The 15,020-nt window shown below is 53.0% G+C and overlaps 1 protein-coding gene across 2 annotated transcripts in view; it reads left to right on the top strand.

Annotated features, from left to right (window-relative positions):
* The first annotated feature begins 2,070 nt into the window (after positions 1 to 2,070).
* Positions 2,071 to 15,020, top strand: part of RASAL1 (RAS protein activator like 1) — a 29,799-nt gene continuing 16,849 nt past the window's right edge. Inside the window, exons 1-5 of one of the 2 annotated variants that reach the window (XM_028486172.2) lie at positions 2,071 to 2,498; positions 6,629 to 6,685; positions 9,432 to 9,545; positions 9,704 to 9,765; positions 14,331 to 14,460. In XM_028486172.2, the coding sequence (XP_028341973.1) occupies positions 2,434 to 2,498; positions 6,629 to 6,685; positions 9,432 to 9,545; positions 9,704 to 9,765; positions 14,331 to 14,460 (428 nt within the window). In that variant the 5' untranslated portion in view covers positions 2,071 to 2,433. The remainder of the gene's footprint in view (positions 2,499 to 6,628; positions 6,686 to 9,431; positions 9,546 to 9,703; positions 9,766 to 14,330; positions 14,461 to 15,020) is intronic. The other variant, XM_028486173.1, reaches the window with a different exon arrangement.

The following is a 15,020-nucleotide window of genomic DNA, read 5'->3' as shown; positions in this document are numbered from 1 at the left end:
CATCCCAGGTGGCCCTAGGACAAGGTTCCCAGGTTCCATCAAGGGTACCTGGGGGCTGGATAGCCTATCTGAGGTCTCTTTTTCAGAAGAAAAAGGTTTCACCACAAGCTCCCACCTAGGTGAGTGGGGGCGGGGAGAGGCAGGACACCTGTCTTGAAGTAGCAGTAGCATAACAATTACCATTTTCCCCTCCTGAGGATCTGGGGTAACTGATAAAGATTATGGGAGGGCTTTAACTACTCCCTCGGGGCTACCACTGCTCTGGAATCAACGCTGCATCACCCCTCATACCCTGTTGAAGGATGTTGCAATACTTCTAAGCCTTGGGGGCAGCCCTGCTAGGCCCATTTCCCAGATGGGGTAACTGAGGCCCAGACTTTGGAAGGACTCACCAGACGGAGGCCAGCCAGGGAGAGAATTCCAGGGATCTGAATTCCTCTCCAGCCTGGCTGGGGTGTTGGGTGGGAAGTCAAGGAGGGAGACGGGGAAGCAGATCACGGGGCTGCTCCTGTGGCTGGGCAGGGACCTTCTGGAATTGCCGGTCTGGGCGTTGACTCCCGAACTCAATAAGTAGAGCCTTCGCATTGGTGCCCAGGCCTGGGCTGACCTGACCGGAATGAGTCCCTTCTGAGAACTCTTAGGCAGGTAAACAACAAACTCATGGGGAGAGATAGTGTGTGTGTTATCTGTCCTGGTACAGGCCTTTCTGGTCACATCATCACATTTAAAACTCGAAAACTGTGCAAACCTGGAGCTGTGGGAGCAGAGAAAAAGGGGAGAAAACCTCTGCCTGGCATGGGAGGACATCCCGGAAGACTTCCTAGAAGAGGTGATATTTGAGCTATGCCTTGAAGAACAATAATAATAATAGCAAACACTTTCTGAAAACTTCTTATGTGCCTGTCGGTGTTCTGAGATCTGTATCTGCTTCCTTCATATCTGTTTTATCTCATCTAATTCTCTCAAAACCCTGTGAGCGAGATACTATAATAACATATGAACCGATGAGAAAACCAAACCAGGGCACAGAGAGGGTAAGAGACTTGCCCAAGACCACACAGCTACCAAGTGGCAGAGTCAGCGTTCAAATCCAGAAAGGCAAATCAATGACTGACTGTAAGACCTTCCGAGTGCTATTTTTTTAATATTTGTATCGATTTTATTTTATATGGATGGAAGTGAAGGAAAGCAAAATATGTCATCCCAAAATGTGCCTCTTTTTTTTTTAAACATCTTTATTGGAGTATAATTGCTTTACAATGGTGTGTTAGTTTCTGCTTTACAACAAAGTGAATCAGTTATACATATGCATATGTTCCCATATCTCTTCCCTCTTGTGTCTCCCTCCCACCCTACGTATCTCACCCCTCTAGGTGGTCACAAAGCACCGAGCTGATCTCCCTGTGCTGTGCAGCTGCTTCCCACTAGCTATCTATTTTACATTTGGTAGTGTATATATGTCCATGCCACTCTCTCACTTTGTCCCAGCTTCCCCTTTCCCCTCCCCGTGTCCTCAAGTCCATTCTCTAGATGACTTTTATCATCGCTGTGGTGGGGCTTTTCAAGCCTTCCCCTCCCCCTCCGGCCGCGGCTTCCTCCCCCGCAGAGCCAGCCAGTGACGCGGGATCTGCCGCAAGCACAGTCTGGGTTTACTTGGAAACTAAAAGAGATGGAAGGGGATGTTCGCGGCCCCTCCCTTGACTCTGAAAAGGACCCCCAGGGAGGGTGTGACTCTCTCTAGCGACGCCCCCCGCGATCTCCGATACTGCTCCGGGATGGGGCAAGGAGGTCGGACCGAGAAGGCGGCGCCGGGATGGTAGGCAGGGGAGAGCCGGGGAGGTGTGAACGTGCTGGAGGCAGGGCAGGCAGGGGACAGACTGTGTCTTCTGAGCCCGATGCCAACTCACTAGGAGCCTGCGGCCACGCCCATCATGGCCGTGGGCGGCTCTCCACCTGGCAGTCCCAGCCTCCAGGCGCCCGGGGCTCCGAGGCCGGTGCGCTCTGGCACGCTTGGCTGGGGTGCAGGCAGAGGGCGCGCGAGGGGGCCCGGGAACTGGCGGGCGGGGGGCCCCGCGGGAGGAGGGATTGCGGGGAGGGCCCTGGGCCGCCCCTCCCGCCCCCTGCCCTCCCCGCCTGCCCACCGGGAGCGCTAGACTAGAAGGCAAGGGCTGGCGGTGTCCCTCGCGCGCTCAGCCGGCTCGGCGCCCAGCTCCTACCTGTAGAGTCTGGCGGGGGCGCCCCCTCCCCGGACACCTATCCTTTCTCCTCCTTCGGAAACCTCTCGCTCAGCTACCCGCGTGTCGGACAGGCGGCGCTGGGACCCCGGGACAGGGTGCCAGGCTCGCTGTTGGTGACATGTAGACGCCCTCCCCGCCGCGGTACAGCCTCGGAACCTGGACGCCCTCCTGGCCGGAAAGTTTGGGGCTAGGCGCCATGGCCAAGAGCAGCTCCCTGAATGTCCGCGTCGTGGAGGGCCGGGCGCTGCCCGCCAAGGACGTGTGAGTACCCCCGGGGCCCGTCGGAGATGGGGGGCGTGCCGGGCATGGGATGGGGCAGGGGTCGCGCATTCCGCGTGCCAGGGAAGGTCGGTGAAGTGGGCGGGGGTTCTTGTCTGAGACCGAGTATTGGGGCAGATCCACCTTCATGGGGCGAGAGGCCCCACGTCCATCGCTTCCTGGTGGGAGGGGACACCAAGACTTAGCCGATGCCCCGCCCCGCCCCCAGGACGCGGGTGTCTTTGTTCCTGGGACGTACTAAAGGGGGCCTTCCAGGGCTTCAGCCCTGGGGATTAGAGGGTCGGATTCTGTCAGAGCTGGGGAGGGGGTTTAGGGGTGGGGGGCTGTCTCTCTTAGTCCAGGCAGGTGTTGGAGGTGGGGTTTCTCCAGGCCTGGGTGGGCACCTGTTAAGACAACCCTGGGAGGAGCCCCAGAGGGCGTGGGATCCAGGTGGCCCCAGGATTCCTCTGTGTGCGTCTGGTATTTAGGTTTGCAGAGTGTCACCAGGTGGCCCACCGGCCAGGCCTGGGGGAAACTGGGGTCCTCTTGACGCAAAACCCTAAGCTCCCCAGCCAGCAGCTCCCAGCCCAATGGGGACCTTCCCTGGATGCTAAGCCGCTTGAAGAGCCAACTTCCCCCTGCAGCCCCCTCCCTAGCCAGGTGTGATGGGGCTGGAGGACCCTCAGGTTCCCCTTAGGACCAGGTCCTCGGCTGTGCTTCCCTCAGGGCTGAGTCAGCAGTTGCTGAATCAGCAGAATGGGGGGAGAGGTCCCCCTCCTGCCTGGCCTGGAGCCCAGAAGGGGCTCTAAGGGTGTCAGCACCTGAAACAGGTGTGGGATCCTTGGCAGGACGTTGGCTGTGTGACCTTGAACCTAGTCCTCTTTGGGTTTGGATTTCCCGTCTGGGCAATAGAAACCCTGGACAGGAGTCTCCAAGCCGCATGCAGCCGAGGGTGGAGAACCTCTTAGCATTCACCCGCTGGCCAGGGTGAGCAGGAACGTAGATTCTGAGCCTTTGCGCAGGCTGGGGCTCAGCTATGCTCTAACTCCCCCAGCTGGGGGCCCCCAGTGAGGAGTGTCCTGCCTTTGACTTCATGAACATCCCCCTCCCCAACCCTGCAGCTATGTCAAGGGGGAAGCTGCATAGAGCAGTTCTAGCTCCCCCCGTCCTCATCAGCGACCCCCAAGAAACACGCACCTGAGGAAAGCAGAGCGCTCGCTTGCTGTGCAAAGGCAGGACTGGACGAGCCCCCTGATTCCCCTCTTACGAGACGCCCTCTCGGAGCACCCGAGAATTAGTGATTCTGGAACTGTCGAGGCAGTGAGGTCAGGAGTGGGGACCTGGCAGCTGCTGGGGGGCTGAGGGGGAGAACCTTCCAGAAACCAGGTTGCCATCTCCCGGTGCTCTGGCCCCTCCACCAGTCCTGGGTGAGGGCCATGAGGGAGTGACGGATGTTGTCCTTGGACCCGGATATGGCTCGCGGGGCCCCCTGAGCCTCCTCCTGGGGAGGGAGTTGACTCATACCTGGTTCCCGCATCTCTTGGCCACCCCTCCTCCCCCAGGTTCCTGGGCCAAGGTGAGCTCTGAGGTGGGCCACGACCCAGAACCAGGGTAGGGAGGAGAGTGACTAAGCCCCAGTGGGGGATCCAGCCACGCTGCCTCAGTTTCCCTGGCTGCTGGTGCCCTTCTTCAGAGGGGCTCCCTCAGCGTGCTGGGATCTCCATGCCCGTGGGGACTCTTAGATGGGTATGTCCTCTCTCCCCTCTCCTAAGGGAGAGGGCCCAGATTCTTCCTGAAGCCTCACCAGGTTTGAGGGGGTTTGGGCCTGGCTTGGGAGGAGGCCTCAGCTGATAATTTGAGAGTTATTTCTGTCATTAATAATAGCAGCTGTATGTCTTTGACGGCTTCCTGTGGGCCAGGTCCTGTGTTTAACACTTCCTGTAGTCCTATTAGCATTTCCATTTTACGAATGGGCAAACCGAGGCTCAGAGAGGCAAAGTCCCTTGCCCAAGGTCACACAGCTGGGATTTGAACCCTGACTGCCCCCATGCCCCAACCAGACTGGGCAGGCAATGGCCGATGGGCCTGCTTTCCCATGCTTGAGGTGGGCCAGGAGCCGTGGGAGAGGCCAAGGGTCTAGAGAGATTGAGGGTCTGGAAGGGGCAGCCCCCTTCCGCCACTGTTGCTCCTGCCTGATAGGAGCCTGATAAGGCCCTTGTGCGTCAGAGCCCTGGAGCTGACGTGCTTGGCTTCCATGAGGGGCCCAGGGGTCAGGCCGGGTAGACGGGAGGGGGTGTGGCTCCCAGCCCTTTTCTATGGATCCCGGCCCATTTGCCCCACATCTGCTGCTGGGGAAACTGAGGGATTGGAGCCCGCCTAAAAGAAGCTCAGGGAGAGAGGACCCAGAGAGAGAAATGAGATAGAGGGGGTTACCAGCCACGGGCATCCAGGGGGTTGGAACCCGATGGGAAAACTGAGGCTCCCAGGGTTACTCAGCCCAATGGGTTTGGGATAGATCAGATGGGAAAACTGAGGCCTGGGGCATTACGCAGAAGGGAGGTCAGAGGTAGAACCCAGAGAGGGGTTCAGAGACACAGGACACCAACCAGTCTGAGGTGTTCAGGGATGGAGGGCAGATGGGGAAACGAAGGTACACCCAGCGGAGGGAACTAGGGGAAGGAGTCCACAGAGGGAAGCGAGGCATGGGGAGGGCTCAGCCAGCAGACGAGGTTGGAGCAGCTCCTGGTGCCAGCGTCCCTCTTCCTGGGAATCCCCGAGGCATCTGTGGATCAGTGACAAACTGAACTGGGAGAGGGTGGCAGAGAGAGGTCGGGACCTGGGGTGTCAGGGGAGGGGGCCATTTGGGCAAGGGATCGTGAGTTGGGGTGCAGGCGTTGGTTAAGAACATGTGTGCTGAGCCCCACAGACCTGGGTTCGAATTCTGACTCTGCGGTGGTGGGGGGAGACAGGGGTGGGGAGATACAGCTCCTCCCCCAAGGACATCAGATTTCGGAAGTTGCAGGGAGCCACGGAGACAGACACTAAACAGAGAGAAACGGAGCAAGATGATTTCACATGCTCAGGGGGATCGGAGAGCAATTTTACACTGTCTACTGTTGGAGGACGGTGGTGATCCAGGACCACCTCTCTGAGGCGGTGACTTTGGGGCTGAGGTTTGAATAATAGGATGGAGCCAGCCATGACAAGATCAGGAACAGAGCGGGTGTCTTGGTTAGGTGCAACAGCAAGTGCAAAGGCCCTGAGGCTGGACTGAGCTTCGTGGAAGACAAAGGAAGCCTGTGTGATGGGAAGGGGGCGGGGGTGGGGGAAAGAGATGAGGGCCCCTGGTCGATAGCTTGGGATGGGCCAGTAACTCTTACTATGAAGCGGGGATGGAACTGGCTTTGGTTGGCCTATGGCTCATGGCTGCTCAAGGGGATGCAGCCCATTTCTCCTACAGGTTGAGTTTTGAGGTCTGGGTGCCCTGGTCTGTGCCTGCAGTGAGAGCGGCTGCTGAGGTCCATCCCCGCTGAAGGCTGAGCTATGGGGAGTCCCCTCCCAGGGAAACTCGCAATGGAGAGGGCAATGCTTACCCTGAGGGTGGCGTTCAGGCACCTGTGGGGAAAGCTCTGGGGTCGGCCATGATGCATCGCACCATGCATTAGCTTCTTTAGCTCCTCCAGCCACGCTAGGGGGTATGTGAAAATACTACACCCGACTTACAGAGCAGAGAAACTGAGGCCCACAGAGGGAAGGGGTCTTGCCAGGGTTCCACAGTTAGTAAACTTGAGGCCAGGGATGACTCCCCAGCAGAGCACGTGCTCTGGACCATCGCTTCGGGCTTCCTGGGACTGGGACTCCAAATTTTCTGGCTTCATGTCTCAATGTTCTATTTCTTTGGGTGGAAGCCCAGGGCCCATTCATGGAGGTCCGCAGTGGGTGGGCTGGGCAGCCATGACATCGTCTGCTGGTCCCCAGAGGTCCTGCCTCCACTGAACTTGCTGTGTGACCCTGGGCAAATCCCCTCCCCTCTCTGGGCCTTAGTTGCCCCCATCTGTAAAATGAAGGCAGATTGGGATCCCCACACAGGGCTGCTCTCTCAAGCCCGCTCCCCAAACCTCCTCCTTCCGCAGGTCTGGGAGCAGTGACCCCTACTGCATAGTGAAAGTGGACGACGAAGTGGTGGCCAGGTGAGGAGGGGAGGGCCAAAGGAGCAGGGCCGGGGGACGGGGCTCCGTCTTGACCTGGGGAGTCCAGGCACAAGAATTCACGTTGAAAAGGGGACCTGGGGGAGGGCAACATTTGCCCCAAGGGGGGACTCGCAGGCCTGATGGTGGGTGCTTTGTGCCCTGGCCATGGGCCCAGACAGAGGGGGCGCCGGCTCCCCTCTCCATCTGGTCCCACCAACTGGCCGACATCTTCCCCCTTCCCCCTTGTCCTGATGATGTCCCTGCTGGCGTCCTGGGGCTGACTCACTGGCGGCCAGACTGTACCTTCCGCAGTGGCCTCCCCGGGGACGGGCATCTCACGCTTGGCTGGGCTGGCTGGTTCCGTGCCTGCTGGGTGCTGCGGGCACCGGGGTGTGTACGTGTGTGGCGGGGTGGGGGTGGGGGGGCGGGGGACTCGCAGGCCTGATGGTGGGTGCTTTGTGCCCTGGCCATGGGCCCAGACAGAGGGGGCGCCGGCTCCCCTCTCCATCTGGTCCCACCAACTGGCCGACATCTTCCCCCTTCCCCCTTGTCCTGATGATGTCCCTGCTGGCGTCCTGGGGCTGACTCACTGGCGGCCAGACTGTACCTTCTGCAGTGGCCTCCCCGGGGACGGGCATCTCACGCTTGGCTGGGCTGGCTGGTTCCGTGCCTGCTGGGTGCTGCGGGCACCGGGGTGTGTACGTGTGTGGCGGGGAGGGGTTGGGGGGGCGTGCACGTGTGCCCGGCTGGGCCTACTTGTGAGTGTGTGTCGGGGTGTCGGAGGGCTGGTGTGAATGTCTGCGACCACTGGTGCGTGTCCCTGGGGGTGTGCAGGCTCAGAGGTTCACGTTGTGTACCAGCGTGGGGAGGTATACGTGTGTGTGCACAGGTGGGCTGCCGTGTACACGCATGTGTGCACCAATGCCTGCTTATTTGGGTACACAGGCGCCACTGTGAACACGTGTGAGGATGTGAAGATGTTTGGTGTGTGTGAGCGAGTCTCGGGGCCGGGGAGACATCGGGCTGGGCTGTGCTGGGCTGGGCTTTGTTGCGAGCCCTGCAGGCTGAAGGACGGCTCTCAGCCCCCGCAGGCCTGAAGGGTGTGGGTGGGCCGGCGGCTGAGTCCTCGGTTCCTATGGAGACAGCAGGATTCAGGATCCTCCTGGCACCGGTTCTGGTCCAGATGGGCCGGGAGCTGGGGGCAGGGAGCCCGTGTGGGGAAGGGCAGCCTGCAGCACACCAGCCGACCACCCCCATCATTCTCTCTGTGCTTGTACCGCCCCTTACCACATTCTGTGACACCACCCCCAAACCCACAGACTGATTTTCCGTGTGACCCCAGGCTGTCACCCCCTCTGGGCTCTGAGGATCCTCTCAGCTCGGGGGCTGGGGAGCCTGAGGGGACTTCCAGCCAGGAAGAGGTCAGGGTAGCGGGAAGAGGGTGTTTGGAGAGAAGAGTCCGTCTGATGGTGGGGCCCTGGGCTGTGTGTGTATGTGTGTGTGTCCACGTTCATACTCTTTGTTGGGGAAGAGTGTGTGGAAGGAAGGAGGAAGGCAGTGGCAGGTGTGCAGACCAAATTTTGCAACCGTAAATTTTGGTGTGTCTTCACTGAGCAAAGTAGGTTCTTTTTTCCCCATTCCGTAAAGGGAAGTGCATCTGCTGGGGTGTTGGGGTGAAGATGTATGTGTGTCTGTTTCTGGGTTTGTCTTGGTCCCTGACCCTCCTGGGGTTCCCCTTGCTTCCTGAGTGCTCTGGCCACTGCTGACTTCATGGTCTCCTGGCCCCTCACACTCCCCTGCCTCCCAACCACCGTCTTCTTGTTCCTCAAACTCACCATTCCTGCCTCAGGGCCTTTGCACGTGCTCTTCCAGCCATGTGGAACACTTGTTCTCATCCTTTCTCCCTGCTTTGCCTGACTAGCTCCTGCAGGAAGCCTTTCCTGACCCCTCCTATCCTCACCCCAGTGGGCACCACTGAGGTATCCAATCACAGAACTTCTCTCACTGTGTCACAAGGGCTCAGGAGGGAGCACCAGTCTGCTGAGCGAGGCTCTGTGGGGGTGGGGACCTTGGCACCTCTTCCTCTGATTCCCCATAGCCCCCAAGACTTGGCACATAGATCAGGGTGAGTGTTTATGGAGTGAATGAATGAATGGATGGATGGAATTGTGTCTTGTCAGTTACCGTGTGACAGTGTGATTCTGTGTGTGCATCTCTGCTGCGTATCACCCTATGTATGTGAGTGTGTGTCTGTGGGTCTATGTGTGTCTCCATGTTCAGGCATTTCTTTTGTCTGTGTCTCTGTGTGTCTGCACATGTCTATATGTAGAAACACACAGATGAGTGTTTCTAGAAATTTTTGAGGATGCATATGTATATCTGTGTATGTGTGAATGTGTCTCTTTGTGTCTCTGGCTTCCCTGGTATATCTGTGAATATCTCTGTTTCAGTGTGTATCCCCATGGGAGTGTGTGGTGTGTGTGTGTGTGTGTGTGTGTGTGTGTGTGTGTGTGTGTGTGTAGGTCCCTGGGTGTGTGAGAGTCAGGGTTTGTGTGTGTATTTGTGTGTGTCTCCATGCCTGGATTCTTGAGTGTATGAGTGTGTGTGTTTGTAGCTGTATTTGAGTGTATTTGAGTAGCTCTGGGTGTGTATGTGTCTGGATCCCTGTGTGTGTGTGTTTGTGTCCCCAGGTGTCTGCTGCCTGTGTGGCCCAAAGGCCCCCAGCCCCCCATGTCCCCTTTTGCAGGACAGCAACCATCTGGCGAAGCCTGAGCCCCTTCTGGGGGGAGGAGTACACAGTGCACCTGCCCCTGGATTTCCACCATCTGGCCTTCTATGTGCTGGACGAGGATACTGTGGGGTGTGTGTGCTGGGGACCCAAGCCTGGGCGTCTGAGGGAAGGCGGGACACCCCGATACACAGTACCCACCCACCCAGCCGTTGACACCTTGCCTCCACCTCTCCACGGGCGGGGCAGGGGTCCCTAAGTTGGACCCTCATCTTCCTGCCTTTCTGCAGGCACGACGACATCATAGGCAAGATCTCGCTGAGCAGGGAGGCCATTGCAGCTGACCCCCGAGGTGGGTGAGGGCCACTGGCCCCCAGCCGGGCAGAGGGCAGAGGGGGTGGCAGTTGTAAGGGCATAGCCAGCAGCACGGGGCAACACAGAGCCTTCAGGGGAAAACTATTTTGGTTGTTGCTTTTGTTTTCCATTTTAATTTAGTTCATTTATTGAGCAGTTAGCTTATTTGCATAGGTCAATATTCAAAAGATACAATTAGCCGTGAAACTATCCCTCTTACCCCAGCTACTTCATTCCTTTTTTTTTTTTTTGGCCGCACAGCACGGCATGCGGGATCTTAGTTCCCCAACCAGGGATCCAACCCACACCCCCTGCAGTGGAAGCGGGGAGTCTTAACCACTGGACTGCCGGGGAAGTCCCCCCAGCTACCCCATTCTCACCCTCGGTGTTGTCAGTTTCTTGTATGTCCTTCTAGGGACATTTTAAACATATGCAAGCAAGTAACAATAGTAATAGCAGCAAAAACTTATATAGTGCTTACTGTATGCTGAACACTTTCTAAGTGCTTTACACGTATCAATTCGCTTAATTACCGTAATAACCCTGAGATAGGTACTCTTGTTATGCCCACTCTATAGGTGAACAAACTGAGGCACAGGGGGTTTAATAACTTGCCCAAGATCACAAAGTTATTAAGTGGGACAGCTGGGATTTGAACCAAGTTGTCTAGTTCCAGAGTCTGTGATCTTAACACTATACTATATGTGTTTTTATTCTCTGCTTATAGGAATGGTAGCCTATTAAACTCATCGGTTCTGTACCCTGTCTTTTCACTTCACCATGTACCTTGGAGATCTTTCCATAATGGTGTCCCCAGAGCTTCCGCATTCTTTGATCTTCGTATGACTTCATGGCACTCCATTGTGTGCATGTGCCATCATTTATTTGGCTGGTTCCCTCTTGATGGACACTTGGGTTGTTGACAGTCTTTTCCTAGTTCAAACAATGCTGCAATGACTAGCCTTGTACAAACGTGACTGCAAGTTACATCAGTCAGCTTGATAAATTCCTAGAGGTGGATTTGCTGGATCAAAGAATACCCACATTAGCACATTTGATAGTTATTATAGTAATTAAGTTACCCTCCCTGGAGGAGTTAACAGTTTAACCCATCCTGTACCCTTGCCAACAAATACCAAACTTCTGGATCTTGTATCTGATAGGTAAAAAAAATTGCCTCTTAGTGTGGGTTATTTTGCATTTCTCTATGAGTGAGATTTTTTTTTTTATTCAAACAGAAAGTCACAAAAATTATAATCATCCTCATCAGTTCACCCAGTCCCATGTAATTAATTTTTTTTACCTTGATCTTTTGTTAGCACTTTTATGAATTCATCAGTTTTCCATTAAAGTTCTGAATCAATGAGTGAGACTGAAGACCTTTTTATATATTCAAGAGTCACTTTATTTCCTTTTTTTGTCTATTGTCTATTCACATTGTATGTGTCTTTTTCACCCACTGGGTTGTTGCCTTTTCTTACTGATTTGTAGGAGCCCTTTACATGTGAGGAAAATGAACTTTGTCATATTAGCTGCAAAATGTTTTTCTCCCTTTGTGGCTTATATTTTGACTTTGCTTACAATTTTTTCCAGAAGAAAATTTGTTTCTTTTTCTGTAGTCAAAAAAATTTTTTTGGCTCTTGATTTTCTGTGATACCTAAAAAGGCTTTCTCAACCCTAAGATTAAGACAATTTTTTTTTACATGATTCTTTCAAGCAACAATTTGTTTCCATTTTTAAAATTTTTTTGCAGTTAAGTCTTTCATCGATTTGGAACTTACCCAGATACAAAGTATGGGGTAGGGATTAAACTTTACTACTTTTTGTCTACATGACTACTACTTGTCTTGACGCCATTTATTGAATAATATAATAATATATTTTTTCATTAGTGAGCGTTAGTTGACAGCCTATGTGCCAGTCATCATAATCATCACTCCTAATTAATGAGGGCTTATTATGTGCCAGGCACAATGCTAAGTACTTTACATTTAGTCCTCACAACACCAAATGAAGTATGCACCAGAATGATCTCAAATTCACAGCTAATGGGAAGTGAGGCTCGGAGAGGTGGGGTGACTTGTCCCTCCTAGAAGTTGCAGAGGTGGGAATTGACACCAGGCTGTGCCTGCCTCCTAAGTCTGTGTTGTTAACCTGTCCACTGAGCTGTCCCCAGTGTGCCTCAAACATCCACCCAAGGGGGTGGAATTAAATTAATGACATATAAGGCTTAACTTCAAGGAACTTATGGACAGATAGAAAAATAAAACACATTTACCCAGAACAGGGAGGAAGAAAAAATGAAACTGTCACGTGTCTGTGGGTGCCTTTTATTTTTTAAAACGACTGCAGTGTGGGATGGAGGTATGTGAGGCATCACTGGCATGATAGAGGGCAGTGAGGGCTAGTGTGGTCAAGGAAGGCTTCCTGGAGGAAGAGGAATGAGTTGGTTCTTAAAGGTGCTTTGGCAAAGATGCTAAGGCACATCTCCATGGATTCTCTTCTAGGGTCAGGTGTAAGCCAGGCCAGATGGAATACTTGATGGGGGTTGATTGGGGAGGAGGCCAGAGTCTGGACTTTCTTTTGGAGACACTAGGGAGTCATCGACGGTCCCTGAGTAAGACAGTGAAGAGACTGGAGCCATAATATCAGAGGATGCACTGACAGAAGAGATTAGATACATTTTCAGAAGGTTTCTGTGCTGCTGTGTGGATATTGGATCACAGTGGGACAGGAGTAGGTGTGGGAGATCAATTAGGTATCTGTTGCAATAATCAAGTGAGAAAAACTGATGGCATCCTGGACTTGGGGGTAGCGGTGGAGCTAGAGAGGTGAGATGCAACTTACACTTCCAGCAGCATGAGGGAACTAGATCCTCAGAAGGGCCCTCCTGCCACATAACGGTGAGATCCTGAATTAGATGCAATTCCTAATACATTGTTGGAAGGATGTAAAGAAGGAAAAAACCCTCAGTGTTCCTTCCCCCACCTCCTGCAAATCATGAGCTAAAACCTAACGGGGAGTGGTGAGCAACAAGCAAGGGAGTAAGGAAGGATTTCCCTGAAAGTAAATGTCAACATCAAATTCACAGTCAGCAAACAGACTGAATCTTAGGCTAGGGGGAAGGCAGATATTACTGAATCTGAGAATTCCCCATTAGATTGAGACCCTTAAAAGGGTCCAGAATAACGGGGCTTCCCTGGTGGCGCAGTGGTTGCGCGTCCGCCTGCCGATGCAGGGGAACCGGGTTCGCGCCCCGGTAAAAAAAAAAAAAAAAAAAGGTTCCAGAATAAGCAACCACCACTGCTCTCCAGGGATAAGCGTCTTCATGTTGAATTTCCCACAGAGGGAGCTCCAACAAACATGACTTCACAATCAAAGAACACCACACACTCAAGGAAGTGTGCCATGCCACCATGAGCGAGAGGCAGCAGAAACAATGGCCATCGGATTTAGACCCATAAAGACTTTAGATTTTGTATTTATGATTATAGAAATTTTAAAAAATTCAATAAATAAACTAATCACCAGAAAGGGCCAGCAATAGCCATGATAATACATTAAAAAAATAGACTGACTTGGAAAAGAACCAAATCAAACTTTTAGCGATAAAAAGTACAATTGTTGACATTGAAAACTAAGTGGCTGAGTTCAACAGCAGATCGTTCATTCAGAAAGAAATTATTTAAACCTTAGCCCAGAGAAATGAGAAGGAAAGTATAAAAGAGAAGTTCAAGGCATAGAAAACAACTGAGAAGGTCTAACATTCATTTAATTGGAGTCCTAGAAGCAGAAAATAGAAAAAGCTGGGGAGAGGAAATGATAGAAAAAATTGATGACCTGGAATTTTCCAAAACTCAAGGAAGGGCATGAATCCATAAGGAGAAGAAGCACAACCTGTACTAAGCAGGATAAAAAAAAAAAAAAATCCTTACCTAGACACATTGTGGGGAAACTGCAGCAAACATCAAAGCCATAGTCCTTAAACTTGGAAAAGATAGACCATTCACACAAGATCAATTATTAGGCTGAAATGACTTCCCAATAACTACAATGAAAGCTGGAAGTCAGTGGAACAATGTCTCTAAAGTGTTGAGAGAAATGAGAGACAGAGAGGGAGAAGGAGAGAGGGAGAGGTTAAGACTGAGACTAAGATTGACTTGATTGATTCAAGCAGAGAGCCTGAATGAAGGCTCAGAGATAGGAATGTCCAAGGTGTTTTTTGAGGGGAGAGTATATTGGGACTAAATGATGCAGGGCTTTATATACCAGGATGAAGAGTGTGATAGTACATGGTTAGGGGCATTGGCCCTAGAACTATACTGCCTGTGTTTAAATCCTGGCTCTGCTGTTTACTAGCTGTGGGATCATGGGCAAAGCTCTTTCCTTGCTGTGCCTCATTTTCCTCGCCTGGAAGTAGGGATAATTACAGTACCTACAACAGAAGGTTAACATGAGAGGTCCAAGACTCAATGCCTTTTTAATGTTAATTGAATTTTTAAGTTAATGCAGTGTCTAGACCACGGTAGGCGCTTAATGAATGTTAGTGCCTGCGCCCTCCAGGAATTGATAGCTGGATCAGCCTGAGCCATGTGGACCCTGATGCAGAGGTGCAGGGTGAGATCTGCCTGGCCGTGCAGATGCTGGAGGATGTGAGGGGCCGTTGTCTTCGCTGTCACGTGCTCCAGGCCAGGTATGGTCACGATGGGGATTGGATGGGGGGATGGTCTGAGAATGAGCAGAAATCCGCTGGGTCCTCCCAGCTGCCTTGCGACCACCTCTCTCCTGGGCTCACAACCAGGATCCTTGGCAGGCAAACGGTCCAAGCTCACCACGTTGCAAATTTCTTGGGTTAAAGCACAAGCAAAATCTTTGTTGGGGCCCCAGTGACTAGCACCCAAAGGCCAGATACTCAGGATGACCAGACAGGTGAGTGCGGAGGTGTATTAATCAAATTGTAAGTGATAGACACCCAATTCATACTGGCTTAAGCAGATTGGCTTGGATGAATGACATGTAGCTTCAGGCATGGCTGGATCCAGGTGCTCAAACAGTGACATCAGGAATCTGTAGACATAGATTCTTTGGATGTCTTTTGTATTAACTTCATCCTCAGACAGTCTCTCCCCAGGTAGGGGCAAAGATGACCCCAGAAGCCCCAGACTGGCATCGTATCAACTTGGCAGCTCCAATGGAAAAAGAACTTCTGTCTTTCACCATTTCCAACCAATATCCTGGGACTAATTCTTATTT

Source organism: Physeter macrocephalus, unplaced genomic scaffold, assembly GCF_002837175.3.
Source record: "Physeter macrocephalus isolate SW-GA unplaced genomic scaffold, ASM283717v5 random_519, whole genome shotgun sequence".
NCBI lineage: Eukaryota > Metazoa > Chordata > Mammalia > Artiodactyla > Physeteridae > Physeter > Physeter macrocephalus.
Note: the sequence above shows the minus strand (reverse complement) of the source record. Positions and strands in the feature narration are given on the sequence as shown.